General features: G+C 40.0%; 1 protein-coding gene across 2 annotated transcripts in view; it reads right to left on the bottom strand.

Moving 5' to 3' along the window:
* Positions 1-899: 899 nt before the first annotated feature.
* LOC140734679 (UPF0606 protein KIAA1549-like) overlaps positions 900-24,616 on the bottom strand; it is a 269,781-nt gene continuing 246,064 nt past the window's right edge. For both annotated transcript variants that reach the window (XM_073058967.1, XM_073058968.1), the window contains 2 exons: positions 11,362-11,522; positions 900-4,928 (listed from right to left, as the gene is read on the bottom strand). In XM_073058967.1, the coding sequence (XP_072915068.1) occupies positions 4,677-4,928; positions 11,362-11,522 (413 nt within the window). In that variant the 3' untranslated portion in view covers positions 900-4,676. The remainder of the gene's footprint in view (positions 4,929-11,361; positions 11,523-24,616) is intronic.

The following is a 24,616-nucleotide window of genomic DNA, read 5'->3' as shown; positions in this document are numbered from 1 at the left end:
AGACTGCAGTTGCTGGAATGCAGCAACACACAAACAACAGGAAATAAACAGTCAACTTTTAGGAACAAGATATTTCAGCTGGACTGGTTCAAGGCCAGAAGACAGAATACAAGGGTGATTGGGGGGAGGGGGCAGCAGATAAGCATGAGTTGACAGGTGAATCCAGAGATGTGTAGGTGGGGTGAGGGGGGGGGGGGAGAAGTGGGATGATGTGAGAAGTTGGGAGGGAATAGGTAGAAGAGTAAAGGGCTGAAGATGGAATCTGACTGGAGAGGATAATGGATCATGAAATATAGGGAATAAAGTGGGGAACCAGATGGAGGAGGGTGTGGGTGATGGCTAGGTTGTGAGGGCAGAGAAGGGGCAATGGGGCAGAGGGAAAATGGAAAGCAAATAGGGCAAAATGAAGAAATTCGTTTAATCAAGTACCAAAGTTAAAACTCTATTTTTATTCAGTAACCATTATACAAACTGATTCACTAGGCTTGGAGAACACTGAGCAGAAAGTTAATAACATGAATCCCAACTAAAAGTGTACTTTAAAATATAAACTTAATATCAAAAAAAAATCGTTATAGGGCCCTAAAATGAATTCTTAAACAACAAAACTAGCGCATAAAATCAGAAGGAATGCTTGAGACTTAACAGCTCCTTGAATGATCTTGCAAGCACCATGGGCTCCTCCTGTGGTCTTACAATTGGTGATTTCTTTCAATACACTCAATAATATTTTATCGGAGGAAAGGTTGCTCTGTACGCTCAAGAATTTAAACTAGGAAATTTCAAGTAATGAAAGGAGAGCAGGAATATCGGAGAAAGTAACAATGATTTATTTAATTAGTTAATATTTTGGTAATAGATGTTTGGGTCAGAAAGTTCAATTTAATGTAAGCCACAAGAAAAAGTGATCAATATTTATTAATTTTGCATTTTGCCTTCTAGTCACAATATCCACACATTCTGAAATTACAGTATGCTGATGGGTTTACTTGAATTTTTACGAGGGAATATTTACTTTACCAATTACAATAGAAATCATATCAGAGTGCCTTGAAATAAAATCAATGGAATGACTGGGGGATCTGCAAGTGATATTTACTCTGATCAGCTTGTCATTTCTCCCTCAGTTTTGAGTCTTCCTTCTTCTCTGCACGGTGTCTTGTACAAGGAAATAGTCCCAGATGAATTTCACTCTAGCAATCATGCTAGTCACTCATTAGGCTGATCACCACAGAAAGAATCACAGTTGAATACCATTTGCTTCTTACTTCATGTCCTGATATGTTGGGTTACCACCAGATGTCAGTGGATCACAAATAAGAATCTGAATGTTTCTCTGCTTCAGGGGCAAAGATTAATATTTTTACAGCTGAAATCAGCTAGGTTGGTATAGACCCATTACCTATGTTTTGCTCAACTTATGTATCCTACCTTCTTAAATGCTGAAATATCTGTTGGAAGCAATGTTTTTGAATGTGGAAAAGTGCTTAAGAAAAAGGACAGCCTTAAGGGATTTCCCCCTCATCTGGTTGGATAATGCATTTTATTGGGATAAAAAGTAACAGCGATCTACTGTTTCACAACTGGAAATATAAACTGCTGGTCTAAAGTAAGAAACATCACTGCACACTGGTACCCGATTGCTAATTCATCAACAGAAGCCAAGAAGCCACTGTAGTATTTAACATGATCTATTACTCTCTGAAATCGGTATTAAAATCACTCATAGCTTTCTCATTAAAAATTTCTGACCATAATGAGTGCTATTCTTAAAAAGGAATGATGTCCTGCTTTGCTCCAAGTATGAATTAATTTGCTTTTGACAATAGGCACCTATTTGCTGCTGAAACCATTAAAGATTATTCTGTCCTCAACTTGGGATACAGCAATCTTGAGATCCATAACCACATGAGAGCATCATAAAGCTTTGGAATCATAGTGGGGAGATAGCTCAAATTTAGTATGTTAAATACTTGTCAGACAGGGGAACAGACACTGTAAATTACCATATATAAATTATATCTGCCCATGAAACAACAGGTTGTTGAAATATACAGAGGAACTACCATGATTTTGAAGAGAGGCCTTCAACAAAATGAAATTACCCTAATACCTATTTTACCAATTCTCTCCACTTCCGCTGAAGGTTTCGACAGTCAAGGAAATGGTTCCTAGCCGAGACCACTCACAACATTTTTCTCGAAAATGCCTCAGCATAGTCCTGGACTATGGAATGCACTGCAGGTGATTCTGATGCTTCCACCACTTAACATGCGTATTTTATTAAACAGTGACAGAACACTTGCTAATCTTTCACTGCTGTAATTCAGGCACAAGGTTCAATTAAACTTACTGGTTCATTGAACAGCATTAAATTCTGGACTTTCTAGCCAGTCTTAGTAAGACATCATATGATATTTCTTTCTATTACACTCTTGCAGGGACAATTTTACTGTGCGTGATCTCCAATGATCTATCATGCAGTTTCTTTAAAAAATGGGAACTTTAACCAATAAGAATACTTAGTGAACTTAGTTATCTAAGTCATCGATAATAAATCTGATGCTGAATAAATTCTGAATTCTGATTGTGCAAGGACACAGTACTATTGCTTTGCAGAGTATAATCAAGGTAAAATATTGCCATTGCATTAACACTGGTATGAGACATGCAGGATGAAAACATTGCAAGGTACACATTTCATTTCAGGACAGCAATCAGTAGAAAGACATGCAAAATAAATACAACTAGAAAACCTCAAATCAAAACATTTGTTGGGCCTGCCAACACTTCTGATAAAAATAAAAACAAGAACACAAACAAGTCTCACACCTTATTTCCAAAACAAAAAGCATACAAGAGAAATGGGAGTATTAAGGGTATTCTCTGAGCAAACAGAAAAGCTTTTTCTGCCTGCTCACAGTTGCTTTGTGTATATTATCTAGGTAATCACAAAGCTCAGATTACTGTTGCAATAGACGCTAAATTAATTGCTGGTTACACAAGAGTCTTCACTCAATAAAAGCAACGGAGAGAAGGATAACACTGATGGTAATTTGGAAAGCCTACTATTAATTTTCTTTAATTCATCCAGTTGATTTACACTATTACTATTTCATTTGCTGAAAGTCCGTACATATACTGCACCATTGAGATTGTGTATTATAAAGGCCACAAATGAGCAGAATCCACCAAAACACTGGCTGAAAGAATAAAAATCACAATACTCTGGCCTGTAGCACCTATACATTTTAAAATCAAGGCCATGTGGAAATGGAATGAATCACAGAACCTGACCTTCAAAATACTGACAAATATCTTGGAACCCGCTTTGGAAAGGAGAAAGCTGATATTTTCAGTCATAGCAGACCAGTTATCCTGGTCATGGTTAATCTCAATAAGTCAGTTATAACTTGCAAGGAATGCCAGTGAAAATAATTAATTGAAGATTTCTGGAATCCCCAGAGCATTGCCTTTAACTCATCCAATTCAAAGAGGAAATGTATTGCATCTTACTCTACTATGCTGTAGTGGTCATAGACAAAAGCAAGTAAGACAAGTGGTGCCATACGTCAGTCACAGGCATCTGCGATGATTCTGCATTTAGTCTTTTCTTGAAGTGATATAAAAATGGAATCAAGTGCTGATTTGGTAGAAGATGAATGCATTTGTGCCCAAGTACATTGCATTTGTGCCATCTCAGGAGAATTGTACGATGAAGTTCAACTACTATATCCAATTCTCTTCTCCAGAAAGGGTAAAAATTCCTCGGTCATTCTCTGCTCACTGTACAATATAATTTCTTGCTTATTCTGTCAATAATGCACTTGAACCAAATACCTTTGCATCAAAGAAGAAAAATTTTCGATAACATTTAAAAGGTTCACAATACTGCCTGCCTTGGATTTCCTACTTCGGGTCGTGTTCAATACTTTCTGATTATTGCCCATGTCCTGATAATTTATTAAAATCCGTCCAAATTACAACTTCTCAACTTTTATTTTAAAAAGCAATTAGGTAATCTATCAAAGCCTCATTAACCTAATTGTTTCAAATCCAATCCCGATCGTTTGCTATGAAAAAGCTATCCGAGGCTAACTGTTCACTGTACTACTTCCTTCCTTTGAAACTTTTTCTTTCTCAAGTTTTACTACCATCATAAATTGCATTGTTCAATGTGGCCCTCTCTCATTTGCCTTTTCTTCCTCCCATTCTGTTCTATTCCTGGAGGCTCTTATGTCAAAGTTCAGACAGAATTCTCGTGCTTAGTTGGGGGAGGGGTAGTGATACTGGGATGTAACCAAGTTAGAGAAGTTAACATCCAAGGTAGATAGGGAGTTTCTTCTTTTGCTTGTTGATGTTTTTTCCTGCCTGCTGAATGAAATTTAAAGTTTTTACAGCAACTAGCTGGACAACTTCCACCCCCATCTCCAACTACGGAAAATAACCATTAATTTCAACAGAATGGAAAGGTTCAGCTCACAGGCTGTAACCCGAAGGTGGCGCCACCTTTGTTTGGAAGCACGATGTTAAAAGAGAATCTAGTTGTGCTGAACATCTTAACACATCAGTGGTTCTATTCACCAACAAGTAACTCTTCTTCAGAGATAGAATTGTAGATTTTTCCAGTTGGCTTCCATAGGAAGCAAATAGCTCAGGGACGCTCTTCCCCAAGATCAGCTGTGCATGTTCTGAAATGCTGACTGTTTCTGTGAAAGTCTGAGAAGCTCTTCACGAATGGCTTTGATGAGGGATGTGGAGGACTGGCCAGATACAAGTTCTTCTGTGCAACTGGAGCGAAAGCCCTCACTGGGTTCTTGAGCGTTGCAGTGCTGCAAGTGCAAAGATGGTGCTGAAGGATCACGGAGGGACGTTCTCTGCATTGGATAGAGTGGCGACACATATTCCAGGTGTGCTCGAGTACTTGGCTAAAAAACACAGAACACAGGACGTGTAAAATTGCAATGGTTGGCATAACATCTTTAAAAAAAAGTAAACAGGTAGCCAATTAATTAGCAATCAGCTCAATTATCATTAATTTTAGAAACGAAAACTCAAGTATTTCAAATGGTTATGACCACCACATATTTAGGATTATTAAATTCATTCCCTCCCCCCCACCACCTCCTCCCCATACAAGGCACTATTTCTTGCTTGGGCAAGACTGCTTGAATAAGAATTCATAACCCAGTTTCCTCCATTTGGACCGAGGTTGTGATGAAGGGTGAAGTTGACTAGTCCTGGTAAAACCCAAACTAGGCATTAGTGAATAAGAGCCTCTTGGTGATGATTGAAAGTGGTCTGGCTGAGTGGAAATTAACTAGAATGCAGTTGTCCTGATTTGATGGCCAGGGTAAAAACCTCCAACTCTCAAGTAGATGCTAGCTTCGGAACTGCACTGGAGCAGTTTGGATAGATGCACAGCTAGTTCTTGAGTACAAGTCTTCAGTACAAAGATCAGGGTTTTATCTTATCCCATAGCCCTTGCTGTATCCAGGGCTATCAACTTGTTTTTGTGTTATCATGTGGACTGAATCCAATTGAAACTGACTTCCGTTAAAATTGGATTTGCGGAAGAAAGTCCAGATGGGCAAACTATTCAGTATTTTTGATTGAATATGGTTATGAGTACTTCAGCCTCATCTTTAGCAATCACAGGGTGTGCCAGGCCATCCGGGAAGGGTATGTTCTTAGAAACTTTGCCTCCTATTATTGGTTTAATTGCACAACACCATTTACAAGTAAATGTGACAGGAGTGCACAGTTCTGGTCTGATCTATTGATTGTGGGATCACTTAGCTGAATATCAGATGTCAACTTTGCATGTTATTGTGTTGCATTTCTCTAGATTGGCATTTTCAAGTACAACTAAATGTTTTTGGTATGGCCTTCATTACTTGAAGCAGTGTTAATTCCCTGGCTTGATTCCAATGATAGTGTGCAATAGCTAGACCACAATGTTATTGATTATGGCAGTTTACATTTTCTCTGCTTATCATGGCCACAACTCCTCAAAGATGCTTAGTTTTGAGCTGTCAGATCAGTATAATTTTTTTTAAGAAAGATTGTAGTACTTCAGGGATGTGTGCTTAGCCAATTGCTCTACTCTCTCTACACCCATGACTGAGTCGCTAGGCATAGCTCAAATGTCATCCATAAATTTGCTGGTGACACAACTGTCATTGGCAGAATTTCAGATCGTAATGAGAGGGCATACAGGAGCAAAATATACCAACTAGTTGTATGGTGTCATAGCAATACCTTGCACTCAACATCAGTAAGACCAGAGAATTGATTGTGGCCTTTAGAAAGGTTAAGATGAGGGAACACAAACTAGTCCTCATCTTTTTCCAGTTCTCAGCTATAAAGAAGATATAACAGCAGCTATATTTCATTTGGAGTTTGAGGAGATTTGGTATGTTGCCAAAGACAATCACAAATTTCTACAGAACCGTAAAGAGCATTCTAACTGGCTGCATCACTGTCTGGTATGGGGGGGTGGCTATTGCACAGGATCAAAATAAGCTGCAGAGACTTGTAAGCTTAGTCAACTCCACCATGGGCACTAGCCTCCATAGTATCCAGGAGATCTACAAGGAGCGATGCCTCAAAAAGGAGGCATCACCATTATGGACCCCCATCACCTGGGACATGTCCTATTTTCATTGCTACCATCAGAAAGCAGGTACAGAAGCCTGAAGGCACACACTCAACAATTCAGGGACAGCTTCTTCCTCTCTGCCATCCAATTTCTGAATGGACATTGAGCCTATTAACACTACATCACTACTTTTAAAAACAAATATTTTTGCACTACCCATTTTATATAACTAATATTATTTATATTCACAATTTTTCTCTATTATTATATATATTGCATGGTACTGCTACCGCAAAAACAACAAATCTCACCACATATGCCAGTGAGATTAAACCTGATTCTGATTAACGTGAACATAAAAGTTCAACCCAACAAAGACAATGCAGTGGTTGTCTACCAAAACTTTAATGAACGATGCATCTTCCGCAAGTAGGTAGGTGAGGTGAAAGTGATGTTAATTTATCCCTTGTGTTCGTTCGCTGAGCACCTTACAGTCGAACTGGCAGCTATGCCTTTCAAAACTTGGCCAACTCAATTATTTGTGGTGTTACCAAGTCACTATCGGTGATTAGACAATGAGTACATTCAATGTTGTTCAAATGAGAGAAGTGTTGGTTTATTAACTAGGCAAGGAAAGTAGGTTCCAATCAAGAAGAGGGCTCCCTGTTTCAATACTTGGAAATAGGGTATGATCCATTGTGTTGAGTGTCTCTACAATCTTTCTAAATCAGATGGAACATTGGTTGAGGGTCAAACGATCACTCAAACTATCTTTCTACCACTGTGCTGCTTGCTTTGATAGGTCTGTCCTGGCAACAAGACTGTTGTGTAGAACAAACTGTAACGAAGGAGATAGGTGCTTTAGCTGGAAAATGTGATCCGATGAATATGACGTGATTAGTTTATGAAAAAGCTCTCACAATATTTGTGGATGACAGTGAAACTGCTATGTCAAAATTCAGTGCCTTGGCAGTCTGTCTGGTTTCATTCTTTCTCTGCCTGTACAGCAGTATGAACTGGAGTCAGTAGACAATGGAATTTCATTAGGCTGACATCAACAGGCAGTAGATGCACATGCTCATCTGAGAGGAAGCAAGAAAGTAGGCGCCAGTGCATCTGATCTTCACTCTGCTGCAGGGCTCACTAACGTATAGAGGGTCTAGTTTCATCACACCTGACCCCTCAAGCCTTATGCTGGGGCTGGTTGCAGTCACTTACCCTGAAAGATTAGTTAGTACATGCAACTGTTCTTTCGCTTTATTAACATTGCCAATTTATAATAAGTTACTATTATATTTTCAATTACTTAAGTCTTTTGAATAACTTTTAAATGCTCCAGAGTGCTTCAAACAGCTGAAAACAGAATGAAAACATTCCAAAGCCATACGGGCAGGTAAGCTAATTTGCCACATGGGTGTAACTGGGTGGTGCAAACTTGTTGGGCGGGAAGGGTCTACTACTATGATGTATCTGCGATTTGCCCATCCCCACAATAGGTCTACAGTGGATGCAAACTCACTAGTTCTCCACTCAGTCTTGGCTCACCTGGACAACAGTAATTCTTAAGTCAAGCAGCTGTTTATTGACTAAAGCTCAACATTTAATGCCCCCAGTTTAATACCCCCAGTTCTAATCAAAAAGCTCCTGTACCTCCTTCTGCAACTGGATCCTTGACTTTCTCACTGGGACAAATAACATCTCCACCTCACTGATAATCAACACTAACACACCTTAAGGAGGCGTGCTTAGCCTACAGGTCTCTTCCTACACCCATGACTGTCTAGCTAGGCACAGCTCAAATGCTATCTATAAATTTGCCAATGAAACATCTATTGCCGGCAGAATTTCAGATGGTGACAAGAAGGTGTGCAGGAGTGAGACAGATCAGCTAGCTGAGTGGTGTCGCCACAACAAACTTGCACAACATCAGCAAGACCTAGGAATTGATGTGGACTTCAGGAAAGGCAAGTCGAGGAAATTCACACCAGTCCTCATTGAGTGGAAAGGATGAGCAGTTCCAAGTTCATGGGTGTTAACATCTCTGAGGATCTATCCTAGGCACAACATATCGATGTAATTACAAAGGTGGCATGACTTTAGGAGTTTGAGAACAATTGGTATGCTACAGAATTATCACAGAAAGCATTCTAACTGGTTATATCACCCCCTTGTAATGAAGGGTTCACTGCACAGGGCCGAAAAAAGCTGGAAAAATTGTAAACTCAGCCAGCTCCATCATGGGCACTAGCCTCCGCACAGGACACCTCAGAGTACAAGAGCCTAAAGACAAACATTCAGTGTCTCAGGCCAACTTCTTTCCTGCCACCGTCAGATTTCTGAATGACAATGAACACTTCCTCAGCATTTTCCCCTCTCTTTTTGCACTCCGTATTCAATTTATTTTTTGTATACACTTCTTTTTGTAATTTATCATTTTTATTACCATGTATCACAAAGTACAGCTGCCACAAGCAACTAATGCTGGTGATACAAATCTGAATCTATCTCTAAATAAATACATACTTACATACAGCAATGAGCTGAGAGCCTGCTCTATCTTGTTCCTACAGAACATTGGATATGGACAATGATGTATCAATGGGTGAGCACAACAGTATTTTGGTCCTGGTAGTGAGCTATGTCCAGCACGTTCCAGCTCATAAAAATGATTCAAGCTTGCTGTGGCTATAAACATTCAACAGCAAAGAAATATAAAACTGTGCAGAAACATGTACTACACACTCCATTCATCTCTTCCGAGGAGGAACACTGAAGTATAGGGAGCAGTTGGTCAGCCTGCAATGCCCAGGCCTCTGTGCTACAAAACAAAAATTGGAAGCCAACTAAGTGGAGAAGAGTTCTATTAGATGGATGTGGGTACGCACATTCAGCTCACAAGACATACAGGGAAAATTGAATGTGCCGTGTGCATCCCTAGCTCCATATTACTTCCTCAGTAACTGCTGGCATGGCTTCCATATCTCTGCCTCTGCAGTGCACAATGATGTATCAGAAGAATTGCAGAGTTCGTAGCTATGACAAGTAATCAAATTTGAGATGACAGACAATTACCATTTGCTCAAATGACAGCAACTCTCTCAGTCATTGCATCGGACCATTCAAATTCTGCTTAGTCAGGGCTGCTCAGTAAGTATTCATTATTCATACAGTGGCCAAGAAATATAATTGAATTTATTCCTAAAAATTTATCTGGGTCACCCTTCTGTTTCTCAGATTGTTGCAAGGGAACAGATTTTGGTGGCCCAGGAAAACTCACAGAGCAACTTCAGAACGAGGTCTTCATACCATAATATTGAACTGAGACCAGTAAAACAGTCGCTTATTTTACATTCATTCCTCTGGTAACTATTTCTCAGTCCCATGCTTACCTATTCTCATGCCTTACAGAAGCTCTAGCTGTCTCTTACACAAGATATTCTAACCTCACTCAACCTTGACACAGGAACTGAAAGCCCACACCATCACTCCAACATATCTCATGCCACTATGTCTTCTCAGCTTACGGCTACTGGCTCTCCCTCCTCATAACAAAATGTATACAACATGTTTAGAGGAAGGTTGCTGCCCGAGAAGTGTTGGAGCACACCAAATTTCTAGGTAATTACTTTTTGAGCAGCATCAACTCTGTACTTACTATGTGTTTTTCTCATTATTTTGTCCCTCTTTACCACTTTTTGATTATACATTCCCTAACTAATATTTCAACAATCACTTCTGGTTACACATGAAATTGATGAAGCGATATGAAGTCAGTCTGACTAATAATAACTGAAAATGTTGTCATAATTATTTCTAGAAATAAGCCATCATATGCCTTTCCAAACTACATGCCTAGTTATTGCAAATACAGATACAACAGTATATGGTGTGCAATTGTAAACTGAATACAGCTAGGCCCCGCTTTTCAGACATTCGCTTTACGACAGCTCACTGTTGCGAAAGACCTACATTAGTACCTGTTTTCGCTAACCAAAGAGGATTTTCGCTTTTACTATAAAAAGATGCCCGCTTTATACATGTGTTTAACCCAAGAAAGAGTAACATGACTGTGAAGCCTTGTGTGGGCAGTTGTGTGCGCCTGCGTGTACGTGCGTACTCATGTACGAACGTATGCATGTACGTGCATATATGATTTTTTTTCTCCAAATCAATTTTGGCTCGCTGTCTTCCCAATTTAGATAAGTGAAACTACACCGTACATACAATATTTCTACTTTATATAGGCTGTATATTTAAAATATTATTCCTGCTTTTACTATATGTTAGTGTTGTTTTAGGTTTTATGCATTACTTGGTATGATTTGGTAGGTTATTTTTTGGTTCTGGGAACGCTCAAAAATTTTTCCCATATGAATTAATGGTAACTGCGTCTTCGCTTTACGACATTCCGGCTTACAAATGGTTTCACAGGAATGCTCTTAACTTCGAATAGCGGGGGAAACCTGTACTCTATATTATTGTCCATCACAATCATTTAAGCAAAAATTAGTGCTTCCTCTACCTATCCAACCTGGCAGCACTCCCACTGATCTTTTCAATATGCCTCTCCAATGTTGCTTCTACATTAAGGTTTTCAAAGCACCCTGAGCCTTCTACCAGCTCTGCAACATTCTCCACAGCTGCCTCCAAGTTCCCCTCTGCAGTGCTTCCTGCCCTCCACCCTTTGCACTGCAACACTTTTGAAAGATTGAAAGAAAAAATAGACCAAAAAAAATCCAAAAGAGCTAAGTTTGACTTACTTGTTCTCTGCTGTGAGCTTGATGCACCAATCCATCTTCATTACCATATGGTGTCCAGCCCACAACTCCTTGAGGCCCAGGTCTTCCACCACGCATCTGTCCTGGCTGTGCTGTCACTTTACCATCTACACGACTTTGAGACAGTGGATAAACATGAACTCCTGTGGAAAATACAAATTTGGGACCAAATTACATTCTGTTTATTACAGTGAAATTAGAACACATCAACAGAACCTTGGACTCAGTAGATTAAACACTGTGCTTTATCCAGCAAATGAGAAGCTCCAGTCCCCCTCCTCATCCTGGATAATCCTTGAATCACCTTCATAATGTACTTTCTTAATATGGCCTGTTTCAATCACAAGCCTAGGTAGTACATCCAAGAGTCTCGTAGGCAACTTGTTTAAACGAAAAAAGGCTTCTCCTGCTCTGTAACCATTCTGTAATTCTATAAGATAGAACACAAGGTCATCAAGTCTGCTGAGTTCTTACTGGGTGTGATCAATGCACTAAGTCCCATTCTCCTGCCCTCTCCCTATTGCCCTGCAAATTATTTCCATTCAGATACTTAACCAGCTCCCTTTTGAATGCTGTAATTGAAGCTACACCAGAACAAATTACCCGTAAAAGTATGGTTCCAAAATTAAATCAAATAGTGAGGGTAAACAACATTTCTTCAGGTTACACATTTACAAACTGAAACCGTTTCTCACCATATAATCTATCCATATCCTTAACAACTTAAAAACCTTCCATTTGAATCTCTCACATCTTCTCTGTTCCAAGGGGAGTATTCATGGCTTGTATAGTCTATCTACATGACTAACGTCTCTTATCATTGTAATAAATCTTTTCAGCAAACCTCTCCAAACCTTTACATATCTCCCATCCTGTAGGGCACATGTTGTGGCTGAGCTTGAATTTTTATAAAGGCTCATCCCAACTTGCTTACTCTAGACTTTTGATTACAATGCCCACATCTTATGTGCTTCATTGACCTTTTTATCAATGAGCCTCATTGATTTCATTGCTATATAACCCCAGATCTGTTCTTGTTTGCTTTTAGAATTGTACCCTCTAGTGTCTATCATCTTATTCTTCCTGCCAAATTATTATACTTCCCATTTATCAGTACTGAACTGTACACTGAGAACACCAAACCACACTGGTTTGATCTTTATTATTAATATCCTCCTCACAAGTCAGTTTTTGCATCATCTGCAAATTTGTAAATTGTAGAAGTGGCATGGTACTGTAGTGGCTTAATGGAACGCTTTACAGCACCAGCAAACAAGGTTCAATTCTGCCACTGTCTATAAAGGTACTTCAGTTTCCTCCCACATTTCCAAATACATACAGATTAGTAACAGCAAGTTGTGGGCATGCTATGTTGGTGCTGGATGCATGGTGACACTTGTGGGTTGCCCCCAGCAAATCCTCGTACTGTGTTGGTTGTTGACACAATCTATGTATTTAACGGTATGTTTCAATGTACTTGAGCAATAAAGCTAAGTTTTCTTTAATCATGCCCTGTGCACTGAAGTTTGAGTTTTTGACACAGTAAGAAAATGTGTGTCTTAATAGAATCTCCTGGGGATTGTTACTGCATACTTCCTCCATACTGAAAAAGGGCTTTTAATTGTTACTTACTTTGCTGTTCCTCCTCTTCGTAGTGAAAAGCCAATGTCATGGGAACATTCAAAATTCTTTTTCCAAGTCCACAAATTCAGCTGCACTTCCTACACTGAAAATCCCTGGCTAATAGATTACTTTTGATGGTGTATGCTTGTTAGACTTAACTTGCCTTTAATAAATTCATGATAGCCTTCACTAAATCAATTCATGCTTGTCAAATTCACTGCCTGTTTCTTGAACTGTTCCCACTACTTAAAAAACATATACTATCTATAAATAAATCTTACAAGTGTTAATAATCCAACATCTACCATGCTCTTATTTCTCACTCCAAATTTACATTCAAATCATACACAATCTCATTACTCTACCCCCTTATTCTGGGCTCTTCAATCAGTTTCCTCCTCATACACCTCGACTCTTATACCCAACTAGCCTCCAACTAAATTCTCTTGCACGTGATTCAATTCACTCTTTCAAGATGATCTGCAACAGTCAGAACTCATGGTGCAATGTGTTCCACACATTGCCTTGGGGCTTGTGTGTGGCAGCTTATTGGAGGCACGTCGGAAATCATCAAGGAATAAACTTGGCCCATGAGCCAGCCTTATTTTCTGCATTTAAGATGTGAAGGAATAACTTTCCATACATAAAAAGATCATTGTCAATGCCAAGGAAACTGCTCCTAAAAATATAAAACATTGTGTTGTTAAAAGTTCACTTACATTTGAATGGAAACCATTGGTATTTTATTAAGTCTTTTATAGGTCTGTGTTGGGAAAATATTCACAACTTTACAGGCATTCTGAATCCAGATAATGAAGTTAATTGAACAGAAGCATCCAGGTTTCTGCATTTTACTGCCCAAAGCAAATGGCAAAAGTTGTTTGATATTTACACTAACCTGAGTACTGTTAGCCTCTGTTACGTTATCTCCAATAATTGGCCTTTCAAATGTGATCACAAATGAAATTCAAGGAATATTGAAACTCATGGAGTTTTACCTTCAAAAAACATCAGTGCTATCAGTACAGAAAAGAAGAATGGGGAGATGAAAACCATTTACATAGTAGCACGAGTGAGGTGATACTGAACAAACAAGTTAGTGTGCAGATTTAATGTTTTCTACGGGAATTAGAGAAGCTTGTCTGTTAAATGTAACGTGGGTGCTGATTTAATACTTCCATACTCACAGTTCAGCTGTCACCATAATTTTTGCCGAGAAATAGAAATCCATGATTTACACTGACTCAAATGAGATTGAAGAACAAAGAAAGCTACTACATGCAATTAACAGTTATTTGCTCTTTTAAGTAACTTATAACTTGTGCCTCACCTTTAGTTGCACTTTCTTTTTACGGTGTGTCTCCAGAACTGTCCCCATTACCAAAAAACAAACCATCTATAAATCAGTCCTACATGAGTTACATGTACCTCTCTTTTTACAGTGATTTGTTGCATCTTCTGCCATTGCAGCAATTTAATTCCATGTCTTGACTAAATTTAAAACTTCAAGACTGCAAAATGTACCCAATGGTTTGTAATAGCAAAGGGTGCAAGCATAATTGAACAATATTCTCTAACAGCATGAAATATAATACAATGAATAAGCCTGGAATAATCCTGTACAAATTTTCAGGAAAGGCTTCATTGGGAAATCAGTTTGGAGGGACTGAATAACAAAAGATAAGCAAAATAACACATAAAGATGACAATGATAAATGTGAACAATAAGGAAAATTGGTTAAGGAAACACTTCAAATATTGGTTGGCTAATCTAGAGAAGCAGATGAGAGCAGGATCAGAGGAAACAAAGGGGAGAATGCAGGTAAGCAAGGAAGGGCTGAAATAAACATTTAGAGTCAGTTAGCAGGGTGGGTATGGAGATGACTGGCCAGCATGATGCAGAGATGTAGTGGGTCTGGTGCCAGCTAGGGTAGCAGGGAAAGATGTAGGCGAGCCAGTGAGACTTTGAAGGATGCAAAGTGAGGCAGAGAGAGAACAAGCATTGCTGTACAAACCCAAGAACAATGAAGTACAAACAATGTGCAAGCCAGAGGGAGCGAGTGACACACAGCAAGCAAGAGTATGACACGGGGCATTCCGATGAAAAGAGTACAGAAACTGACTGAATACAGCACAGACACTGATAATTGAGCATAGTAGTCACAGAGGACAAGAGTAAGAGGACTGGATGGTGGCAATGGGAAAGATGGTGTATGGAGCAGGAAAGGAGATGGTAGAGAAAGGGATAGTGAGGACGAGGGGGAGTACCCCTCAGAAGTGGTAGTGACAAAGGTGTTGAAATTTACAGATTCTGCATTCTTTTATCTTGTTGATAGAATTTTACCAGAAAATTTCAAACACGAATTTCCATTATGATTCACAAACAAGAGAAAATCTGCAGATGCTGGAAATCAAAGTAATGCACACAGTCCTGATGAAGGCTCTTGAAATGTTGACTGCTTACTCTTTTCCACAGATGTTACCTAGCCTGATGAGTTCTTCCGGCATCTTGTGTGTATTACTTCCATTATGCTTGATCAGTTGAAGTGAAGGGCAGCAATAAAAATATCATTCAAATATGTTAACTGTTAAACTACAAATGAAGCCCCAGATCCACTCACTAAAAATTTACTTTGATCCTAGAAAACTGCCAACTGCAAGAAGAAATGCAATCTGAGGTTGATCTCCCTCCTGGCACTTATCCTTGTAAGCGGACCAAGTGCTACACCTGCCCTTACACTTCCTCACTCACCACCATTCAAAGCCCCAGACAGTCCTTCCAGGTGAGGTGACACTTCACTTGTGAGTTGGATGGTGTGGTACACTGCGTCCGGTGTTCCCGGTGTGACCTTTTATATATTGGTGAGACCTGACGCAGACTGGGAGACTATTTCGCTGAACACCTACGCTCTATCCGCCAGAGAAAGCAGGATCTCCCAGTGGCCACACATTTTAATTCCACGTCCCATTCCCATTCTAGTATGTCTATCCATGGCCTCCTCTACTGTCAAGATGAAGCCACACTCAGGTTGGAGGAACAACACCTTATATACTGGCTGGGTAGCCTCCAACCTGATGGCATGAACATTGACTTCTGTAACTTCCATTAATGCCCCTCCTCCCCTTCTTACCCCATCCCTTTTCCCCCCTCCTTTTTTTTCTCTCTTTCTGCCCATCACTCTGCCTGTTCTCTATCTCCCTCTGGTGCTCCCTTTCTTTCTCCCTAGGCCTCCTGTCCCATGATCCTTTCCCTTCTCCAGCTCTGTATCCCTTTTGCCAATCACCTTTCAGGCTGTCAGCACCCCACCCCCCTCCTGTCTTCTATAATTTCTCATTTTCCCTTCCCCCTCCTACTTTCAAATCTCTTACTATCTTTCCTTTCAGTTAGTCCTGATGAAGGGTTTCGGCCCAAAACGTCGACAGTGCTTCTCCCTATAGATGCTGCCTGGCCTGCTGTGTTCCACCAGCATTTTGTGTGTGTTGCTTGAATTTCCAGCATCTGCAGATTTCCTCGTGTTTGCTGATGAAGAAACAATCATTAGGCCCTCTATATTCTCCAATGAAATAGAAGAGGGCTGATTAAGGATTGCTTAATGAATAGGAAACAAGGAATGAACGGGCTATTATCAGACTGGGAGATTAGTGGGATGCCACTGCGAATGGTGTTGGGGTTCCAGCTGCTCATTATATCAGTATTTTGGATGAGGGAAGCAAGTCCAATGTATCTGAGCTTGCTGATGATACAAATACTAGGTGGCAGGGTGAGCTGTGAAGTGGATGCAGTAATATTATGGGAAAGTAAATAAATGGGTGAGACAGAACAGATGAAATGCAGAAAAGGTATATTATTTATCCTGGTTTAAAAAAACCACAATATTCTTTTTAATAGTGATAGACTGAAAGTAGATGGTGCCCTTGGCATGAATCACTCAGAGTTATCACACATGTGATTAGGAAGGCTAACAATACATGTCATGGGCTTTACTACGGGATAACTTGAATATAACAGTATGGCATCTTAGTGAAATGATACAGGGCTGTGTTGAGATCACATCTCGAACATTCCAGATAGATGTGATCTCCCCGCTTAGTGAAGAGGAGTAGAGGAAAATCTCATTTGATTGAGTCTTGGATGGTGGATTTTCACTCTGTTTAATCTCTTTTCCAACAACAAATTCATCATCCAAGTCTATGCTCTCCAAGGTATAGAAGTGATCTTACTGGATCATACCACTTCCTTAAAGGGCTGTCGTGCAGGTTGGGTGCTTCCTCTAACTGGCTATCAGGAAACATGGGTCACAGACTCAAATTAAAGGGACCAACGCTGAGCCAGAGATGTGGAGAAATGACCTTTACTGAAAGGGCAATGAATCTTTGGAATTCTTTGGATAACACAGTTCAAGAAGCTCAGTTGCTGAGCATATTTAAGACAGATCATATGGAATCGACAAGTTGACCGCTTGAGTGTACTCTGTCATTCCGTAAGATCATTGCAGATCCAAACTTGCTTGGATTCCCTTTCTGAGTAAAAATAAATCATTGGGATTAGTGAAGGAATAGATAGGAACAGTTAGCCATAATCTTATTTAATGACAGAGTAGACATGATGCTCAACTGCCTACGCTTGCCCTTAAAGATTTGCCAGTGCAAAGTTGAGGTACACTAAGTGCTTTCCCCACCATCTTTGGTACTAAGTGTGAATGATAGAAATAAATGTACAAAAGATGAAAGCAAAAGGAGGATAACTCAATAGGATGAAAAAAGTTTGTAAGAATGTGCATGGTGCATAAACACTGGCAGAGACTTGCTGGGTCAAATAGCCAATTTCCAAAGAAACATTTTAATAAACAAAAACTAATACTTTATACCAAATATGGTTTAACAGCTAACAAAATCCAAGAAGGTAAATAGAATGATTAAATGCAGAAAAGGTTGAGAGTTGAAGAACATGAGTGTGTGACCTTGCTACACTGCCTGTGAAATTCTCACACATTAACCGAAAATAAAAGAAAACTGCTCCAAGCTAAAGCACATATTACTACTGATTGAAGGATTGATGGTATTGACTGCCTGCCTTATAAATATTTATCCTGATTATCTTAGCTTGCTTAGATTTATTATTCACAGGTTCATAGAAGGTCACCTCCACAGATGCAGCATATTGCATTGCTTGTTTTCCAGATTGCTGTTAACATACCTTTCTTTTGGTGGTTCATTCAATCCTTAAGTAGTGAATTTTGTACTGAGTTCTCAGAAATTAATACTTTAATTTGCTGTAATGAAACAGCACCATGGTCCTGATTTGAAGTTTCAAATGATTTCTCACAGAGTAAATTAATTATGAGGACATAGGTAAGCCTTTATATAAGAGTAAGAAAGCACATTTTATCAGAACTTGGAAAATTTAACTACATGTGGAATTGCAAATTAAAATTTCTACATTGGACATTATATTACTTCGTACACAGAAATCCATAAGCATGGATCCAAAACAGTTCTCTCTCACTCTTCATCACTTTACAGATGATGCTTAACCTGCTCAGTATTTCCATCACTTCCTGTTCTGTATTTTGACAGCACAACAGTTCTCCCTGGATTCTGTGTGTGCAATGCTCGTTAGCTGCAATCCCACAGAAACAGTATCAGGTTTACCACTTGTTATGAGTGATGAACAGACCTGATGGACAATGGGGTGAAGAGTTAACCATCCCCCCCTGAGAAACACAAACTATTACTGTTGCTATGCTGACCATGAGAGAGAGATAAAGCCCAGGCAAGAACATTTGCTACAGATAAGAGAGAGGGGGAAATTGCAGATTAACCGTATTGTGACTCCTTTTTGAATTATTTACTGTTTCGCTGTAAGGACAATAGTTTGCTCATAAACATTCCTCAGTGAACTGAAGGAGTGGCCTTATTTGATGGACACAGTCATTCAGGAGTGATGGAGAGCTGAGTCCCCGTGAGAAGGGATAAAAGACAGGTCTGGAGAGACACCCTCCAGACACGCCAGTGGACACTGATTGAGTGTTGGAACCCACAAGAAAGGTGGGGCCTTAGGAGACTGAACCAGGAGATCGGTCAGTAAAGCTCAAAGTGTTAAAGCAGGGCCGGTGGGGACTTGTGTGTGTGTCCACTCATGCCAGAGTGACGAGTCCACCACAGAAGAACGGTCTAGCAGAAGGACGGAGAGGTCATAACTGAATGACCACGCCGATACGACGGATTAAGAAAGCAAAGGAAGGTTTGCCTGACTGTAGCTGTTACATCTCACTCGCTCGCTCTCTCTCTCTCCAATGATTACAATACAACAACCATAACTACATCAGCACTCATGAACTGAACTGAACTTTATACTTTTCTATGACAATTTATTTACCCCTAGACATCGATAGAGCTTGTTTATTATTGATTATTATTATTCCTACACTTTTAGGTTTATTACTGCTAACTTGTTTTATATGTATATTTGCATTATTGATATGGTTTTTGCTTATTTTTATTAATAAACACCTTTAGTTTGGTACCACCAGACTCCAACGAATTCTTCTTTCTCTGCTGGTTAGACACCCAGTTACCGGGGTACGTAACACACTAATATTTTTTCAACCATCACTTTGGCAATTGTTGCAGTGGTTGATGGCTGACTATATAGATGCTAAGAACAATGGACCCTGTTTATAATACTGAGTTGTCTACTAGTTAGGGAAATTCAGAAAGCAAGTTCATTCCAATACAACCTCATAATAACACTAAATAAGCAAATAAAGTTCAGCATAATGAGACAAAGATCCACGTGATTGCCATGCTCCATAATGATCTTCCTTTCACAGCAAACTTCCACTTTCTACTTCACACTGTTGGTAAAGCTACTTCTTCAACAGAATAATCAAGTCCCAAAATTCTTCAACCAAAGAATCATAAAGTCTACCCAGCAGTATAATGCCAAACAGCTAATAGAACAAAGTCAGAAACATAATGGATTAACAATTCATCTCTATGGTTGCACAAGGACTAGGAAACTATCAACTATGGATACAGATCATAAACACGAAGATCCCACAGATGCTGGGAACCAAGAGTAATACATACAAAATGCTGAAGGAACTCAGCAGGTCAGGCAGTATCTTTGGAGAGGAAAAACAGTCGACGCTTCAGATTGAGACCTTTCATCAGGACTGCCCAAAATGGTGTCTCTTCATTCATCTCCATAGATGCTGCCTGACGTGCTGAGTTTCTCTAGCATTTTGTATATGTTACTATGAGTACATCGTCACACCCACCGTTGTGAAGGCCTTCACAAAAATAAATTAGCAAGTCATTATTGAACTTTTAGTCTCAATATTATGGAATTGGATCAAGTTGTATAGAAGCTTTGTTTTCAGATGGATTAAAAAAAACATTTCACGGTTCAGGCAATTTTGAAATCAAATTGTGTTAACAAACTTGATGAGAGCTTGAACCAAGATGTGTTTTTTATAGTCAACATGTAGGGAGTCATACTAAAGATGGGGTAGTGTTGAACTTGATCTTAAGGAAAGGAAATTGAGCAAGTGGAGAAAATGGCTGGGAGGGGGAAAAAACACTTCAGAAACAGTGAATATAATTCTGTAAGCTACAAAGTAGTTATGGAATGGGATTAGGGTAAGGGGTTGAGATGGGGTAAGGTGGATTTCAGTAGACTGAAAGTAGACTGGGACTGTGGAAGCCTCCCAAGGAATATAAAGAGTATTGAAGAGAACTTAGGAGGGCAAAAAGATGCATGGTAGTTAAGATCAAGAGAGAGTGTCAAGTCATTAGGAACAGGTGGATAGTCAGTAAAAAAAAAAACATGGGTCCTTTCGGGGTGGAAAGGATCATTCAAATTTCTACATGAATCACTTTTCATTTCTTTAGTGAATATACATGTCAGAATCTTTTCCTCCCTAGTAGGAGTATCAAAAATAAGAGGGTATAGGTTTAAAATGAGAGGAAGGGGTTTTAAAGGGAATTTAAGGGCCAGATGCTGCTTGACATGCTGAATTCCTCCTGCACTTTAGGAGTATGTGTTATTATTACATCATCACACCATAATGAAAGGCTTCCCGAAAAGAAATAAGCTGCATTTGATATCAGCTATGTGGCCAAAGGTGGTGGTGGAGCCAGGTACAACTACTATGTATATTCAAGGCAGCAAGGTTAGATAAATGTGAACCTAATGCAGAGAAATGGGATTAGTGTACATGGGCTACTAGGTTGCCAAGGATGTGGTGGGCTGAATGGCCCATATTGTACTATACCACTATGACTATAAATTAAAAGTCTCATACAATATTTATTATTGACTTAAGTCATGCTTTCCTTTTGCATACATATCATATTAACCAGGCTTGTGCTATATTAACTGAGGATGAATATAGGAGGTGTACGTGGTGAAAGAAAGAAAGGAAAAGCAGGCTGAGATTCAAATACACACTTTCAGCATGATAAAGTCCATGATATCCACATGGGCTAAGTATTAGATAAATACAATGTCACCCCATGAAGGTGCTGTCAGTTGGCAGGAGAGTGTGGTGGATGGAAATATGGGGAATGCGGAAGAAAATTTTTCATTCGGTGCTCAATGTGTTCTGGCCTAGGGTCATGAAATTCATTTGATCTATGATCACTTATCATATGGATACATATTCACCCTCATGAATCAACTCTACGTAACACTTGGGTAAGGTCTCAGTAGCTTTAGGAATACTGTTAAACAACATTGGGAGACCCATCCATTCATAGCAGTGACACATCCACTTAAGGGACCTGTAGGACCCGCAACACTACTTCATGAGCTCAAACTAAGGACCCAATAGATTCCATTTTTTATAGCTTATAACAACTCACTAGATAGAGTTTTGTAGATATGTATCATAGTTGGTTGGCATACTAGAAGTACAGAATTCAATTCAAACATCTAATCCAATTCTTATCATTTAGGTTTCATACCTTGGAGTAAGGAGTTACACCGAAACATAGAAAACCTACAGTACAATACAGGCCCTTCAGGCCAAAGTTATGCCGAACATGTCCCCACCTTAGAAATTACTAGGTTTACCTATTGCCCTCTATTTTACTTGTTATGCCTGCAGCCCCCTCCTTTGTGAGAATCGCAAGATCACTATTGGGTTGGGTCAGGGGACCCAGGAAATGAGAGAGAGACGTGTGAAATGTCTCGTTCCCCGGCAATGTAAAGCTACGGGACATGGCCATTGTCTCTTGGAGACAAATTTGTGGATTGAGATACTATGCTATGTGAACGCCCTCAGGCAAAGTGGGCTGGGTGAGAAAGAGATTGCATCACCCCAACCTGATTGACATCTGACCCTGCGAGTCAGGATAAAAGAGGGTCTGTAGGAACAGCCCCTCAGACGCACCAGAAGAAACGCTAGCGATCCCGTAATAGCGGGAATCCATTTGAAGGAGGCCACGTGCGTTCAGTTCCGTTGCCTGGGATTGGTGGCTGGTACCACGGAAATTGGCTTTTAGCTAGCAACGGGGAAACCAACTCCCCCGACTCAAAGGACTGGCATCACAAAAGACCCGGGCAAGTTTAAACCGTCTCTCTTAAACCCAAAACGCTGCAGCTTGAACGAACTAACAGCGACTGTTAGATTTCCATCCGACAATACATTATCCCCTAGACAACGATAGAGCTATTTCTCATTGATTATTATAATACCCGCGCTTTTAGATTTAGTACTGACGACGTATATTATCTGTATGTTTGCATTAATCTTATTTTTGTGCCCCTTTATCAATAAATACTTTTAAAAATAGTACCATCAGACTTCAACGGACCTCTCTATCTTTGCTGGTAAGTGACCTAGTTACGGGGTACGTAACATACTAAGCTCCATGTACCTATCTAAAAGCCTCTTAAAAGACCCTATCGTATCCACCTCTACCACCGTTACCGGCAGCCCATTCCACGCACTCACCACTCTCTGAGTAAAAAAACTTAACCCTAACATCTCCTCTCTACCTACTCCCCAGCACCTTAAACCAGTGTCCTCTTGTGGCCAACATTTCAGCCCTGGGAAAAAGCCTCTGACTATCCACACGATCAATGCCTCTCATCATCTTGTACACCTCTATCAGGTCACCTCTCAACCTCCTTCACTCCAAGGAGAAAAGGTCAAGTTCACTCCACCTATTCTCATAAGGCATACTCCCCAATCCAGGCAACACCCTTGTAAATCTCCTCTGCACCCTTTCTATGGTTTCCACATCCTTCCTGTAGTGAGGTGACCAGAACTGAGCACAGTACTCCAAGTGGGGTTTGACTAGGGTCCTATATAGCTGCAACAATACCTCTCGGCTCCTAAATTAAATTCCACGATTGATGAAGGCCAATACACCATACACCTTCTTAACCACAGAGTCAACCTGCGCAGCTGCTTTGAGCGTCCTATGGACTCGGACCTCAAGATTCCTCTGATTCTCCACACTGTCAAGAGTCTTACCATTAATACTATATTCTGCCATCATATTTGATCTACCAAAATGAACCACTTCACACTTATTTGGGTTGAATTCCATCTGTCACTTCTCAGCCCAATTTTGCATCGTATCAATGTCCCGCTGTAAGCTCTGACAGCCCTCCACACTATCTACAACACCCCCAACCTTTGTGTCATCAGCAAACTTACTAACCCATCCCTCCACTTCCTCATCCAGGTCATTTATAAGAATCACTAAGAGGAAGGGTCCCAGAACAGATCCCTGAGGCACACTACTGGTGACCGACCTCTATACAGAATATGACCTGTCTACAACCACTCTTTGCCTTCTGTGGGCAAGCCAGGTCTGGATCCACAAAGCAACGTCCCCTTGGATCCCATGCCTCCTTACTTTCTCAATAAGCCTTGCATGGGATACCTTATCAAATGCCTTGCTGAAATCCATATACACTACATCTACTGCTCTTCCTTCATCAATGTGTTTAGTCTTGCTGACTACTCCTAATCATATTATATCTCTCCAAATGTTCATAAATCCTGCCTGTCTGGATCTTCTCCATCATCTTACCAACCACTGAGGCAAGACTAACTGATCTATTATTTCCTGGGCTATCTCTACTCCCTTTCTTGAATAAAGGAACAACATCCGCAACACACCAATCCTCCAGAACTTTTCCCGTCCCCAATGATGATGCAAAGATCATCGCCGGAGGCTCAGCAATCTCCTCCCTTGCCTCCCGCAGTAGCCTGGGGTACATCTCATCCAGTCCCAGATGAAACATGTTTACCTCAAACATCAGATCAAAATGGTTAAGCATTACAAAGGAGCAGAGAAAATTTATATTCTTTCGATTTAAATCATGGTGGGCAAATACCTATACTGCTCAAGAAGCTACATGGGCACACTTGTGATATACCTTCCTAAGCATATACGTTTTGGGAACCATATCACTTCTGTCCACAGAAACAAGGACTCCAAAAGAAAAATGGTAATCTAAAGACTGGCCAAAGTCTTTCCAAAGGTCTGATGCACAAATAAGTAAAGATAAATTACTGTAAATCTTTGACAAGTCAATTATTAATCCAAAAGGATTTGGTAATTAACCAGTAACATCTGGTGCAAGGTTCCT

Source organism: Hemitrygon akajei, chromosome 10 (assembly GCF_048418815.1).
Source record: "Hemitrygon akajei chromosome 10, sHemAka1.3, whole genome shotgun sequence".
Classification (NCBI taxonomy): Eukaryota; Metazoa; Chordata; class Chondrichthyes; order Myliobatiformes; family Dasyatidae; genus Hemitrygon; species Hemitrygon akajei.
Note: the sequence above shows the minus strand (reverse complement) of the source record. Positions and strands in the feature narration are given on the sequence as shown.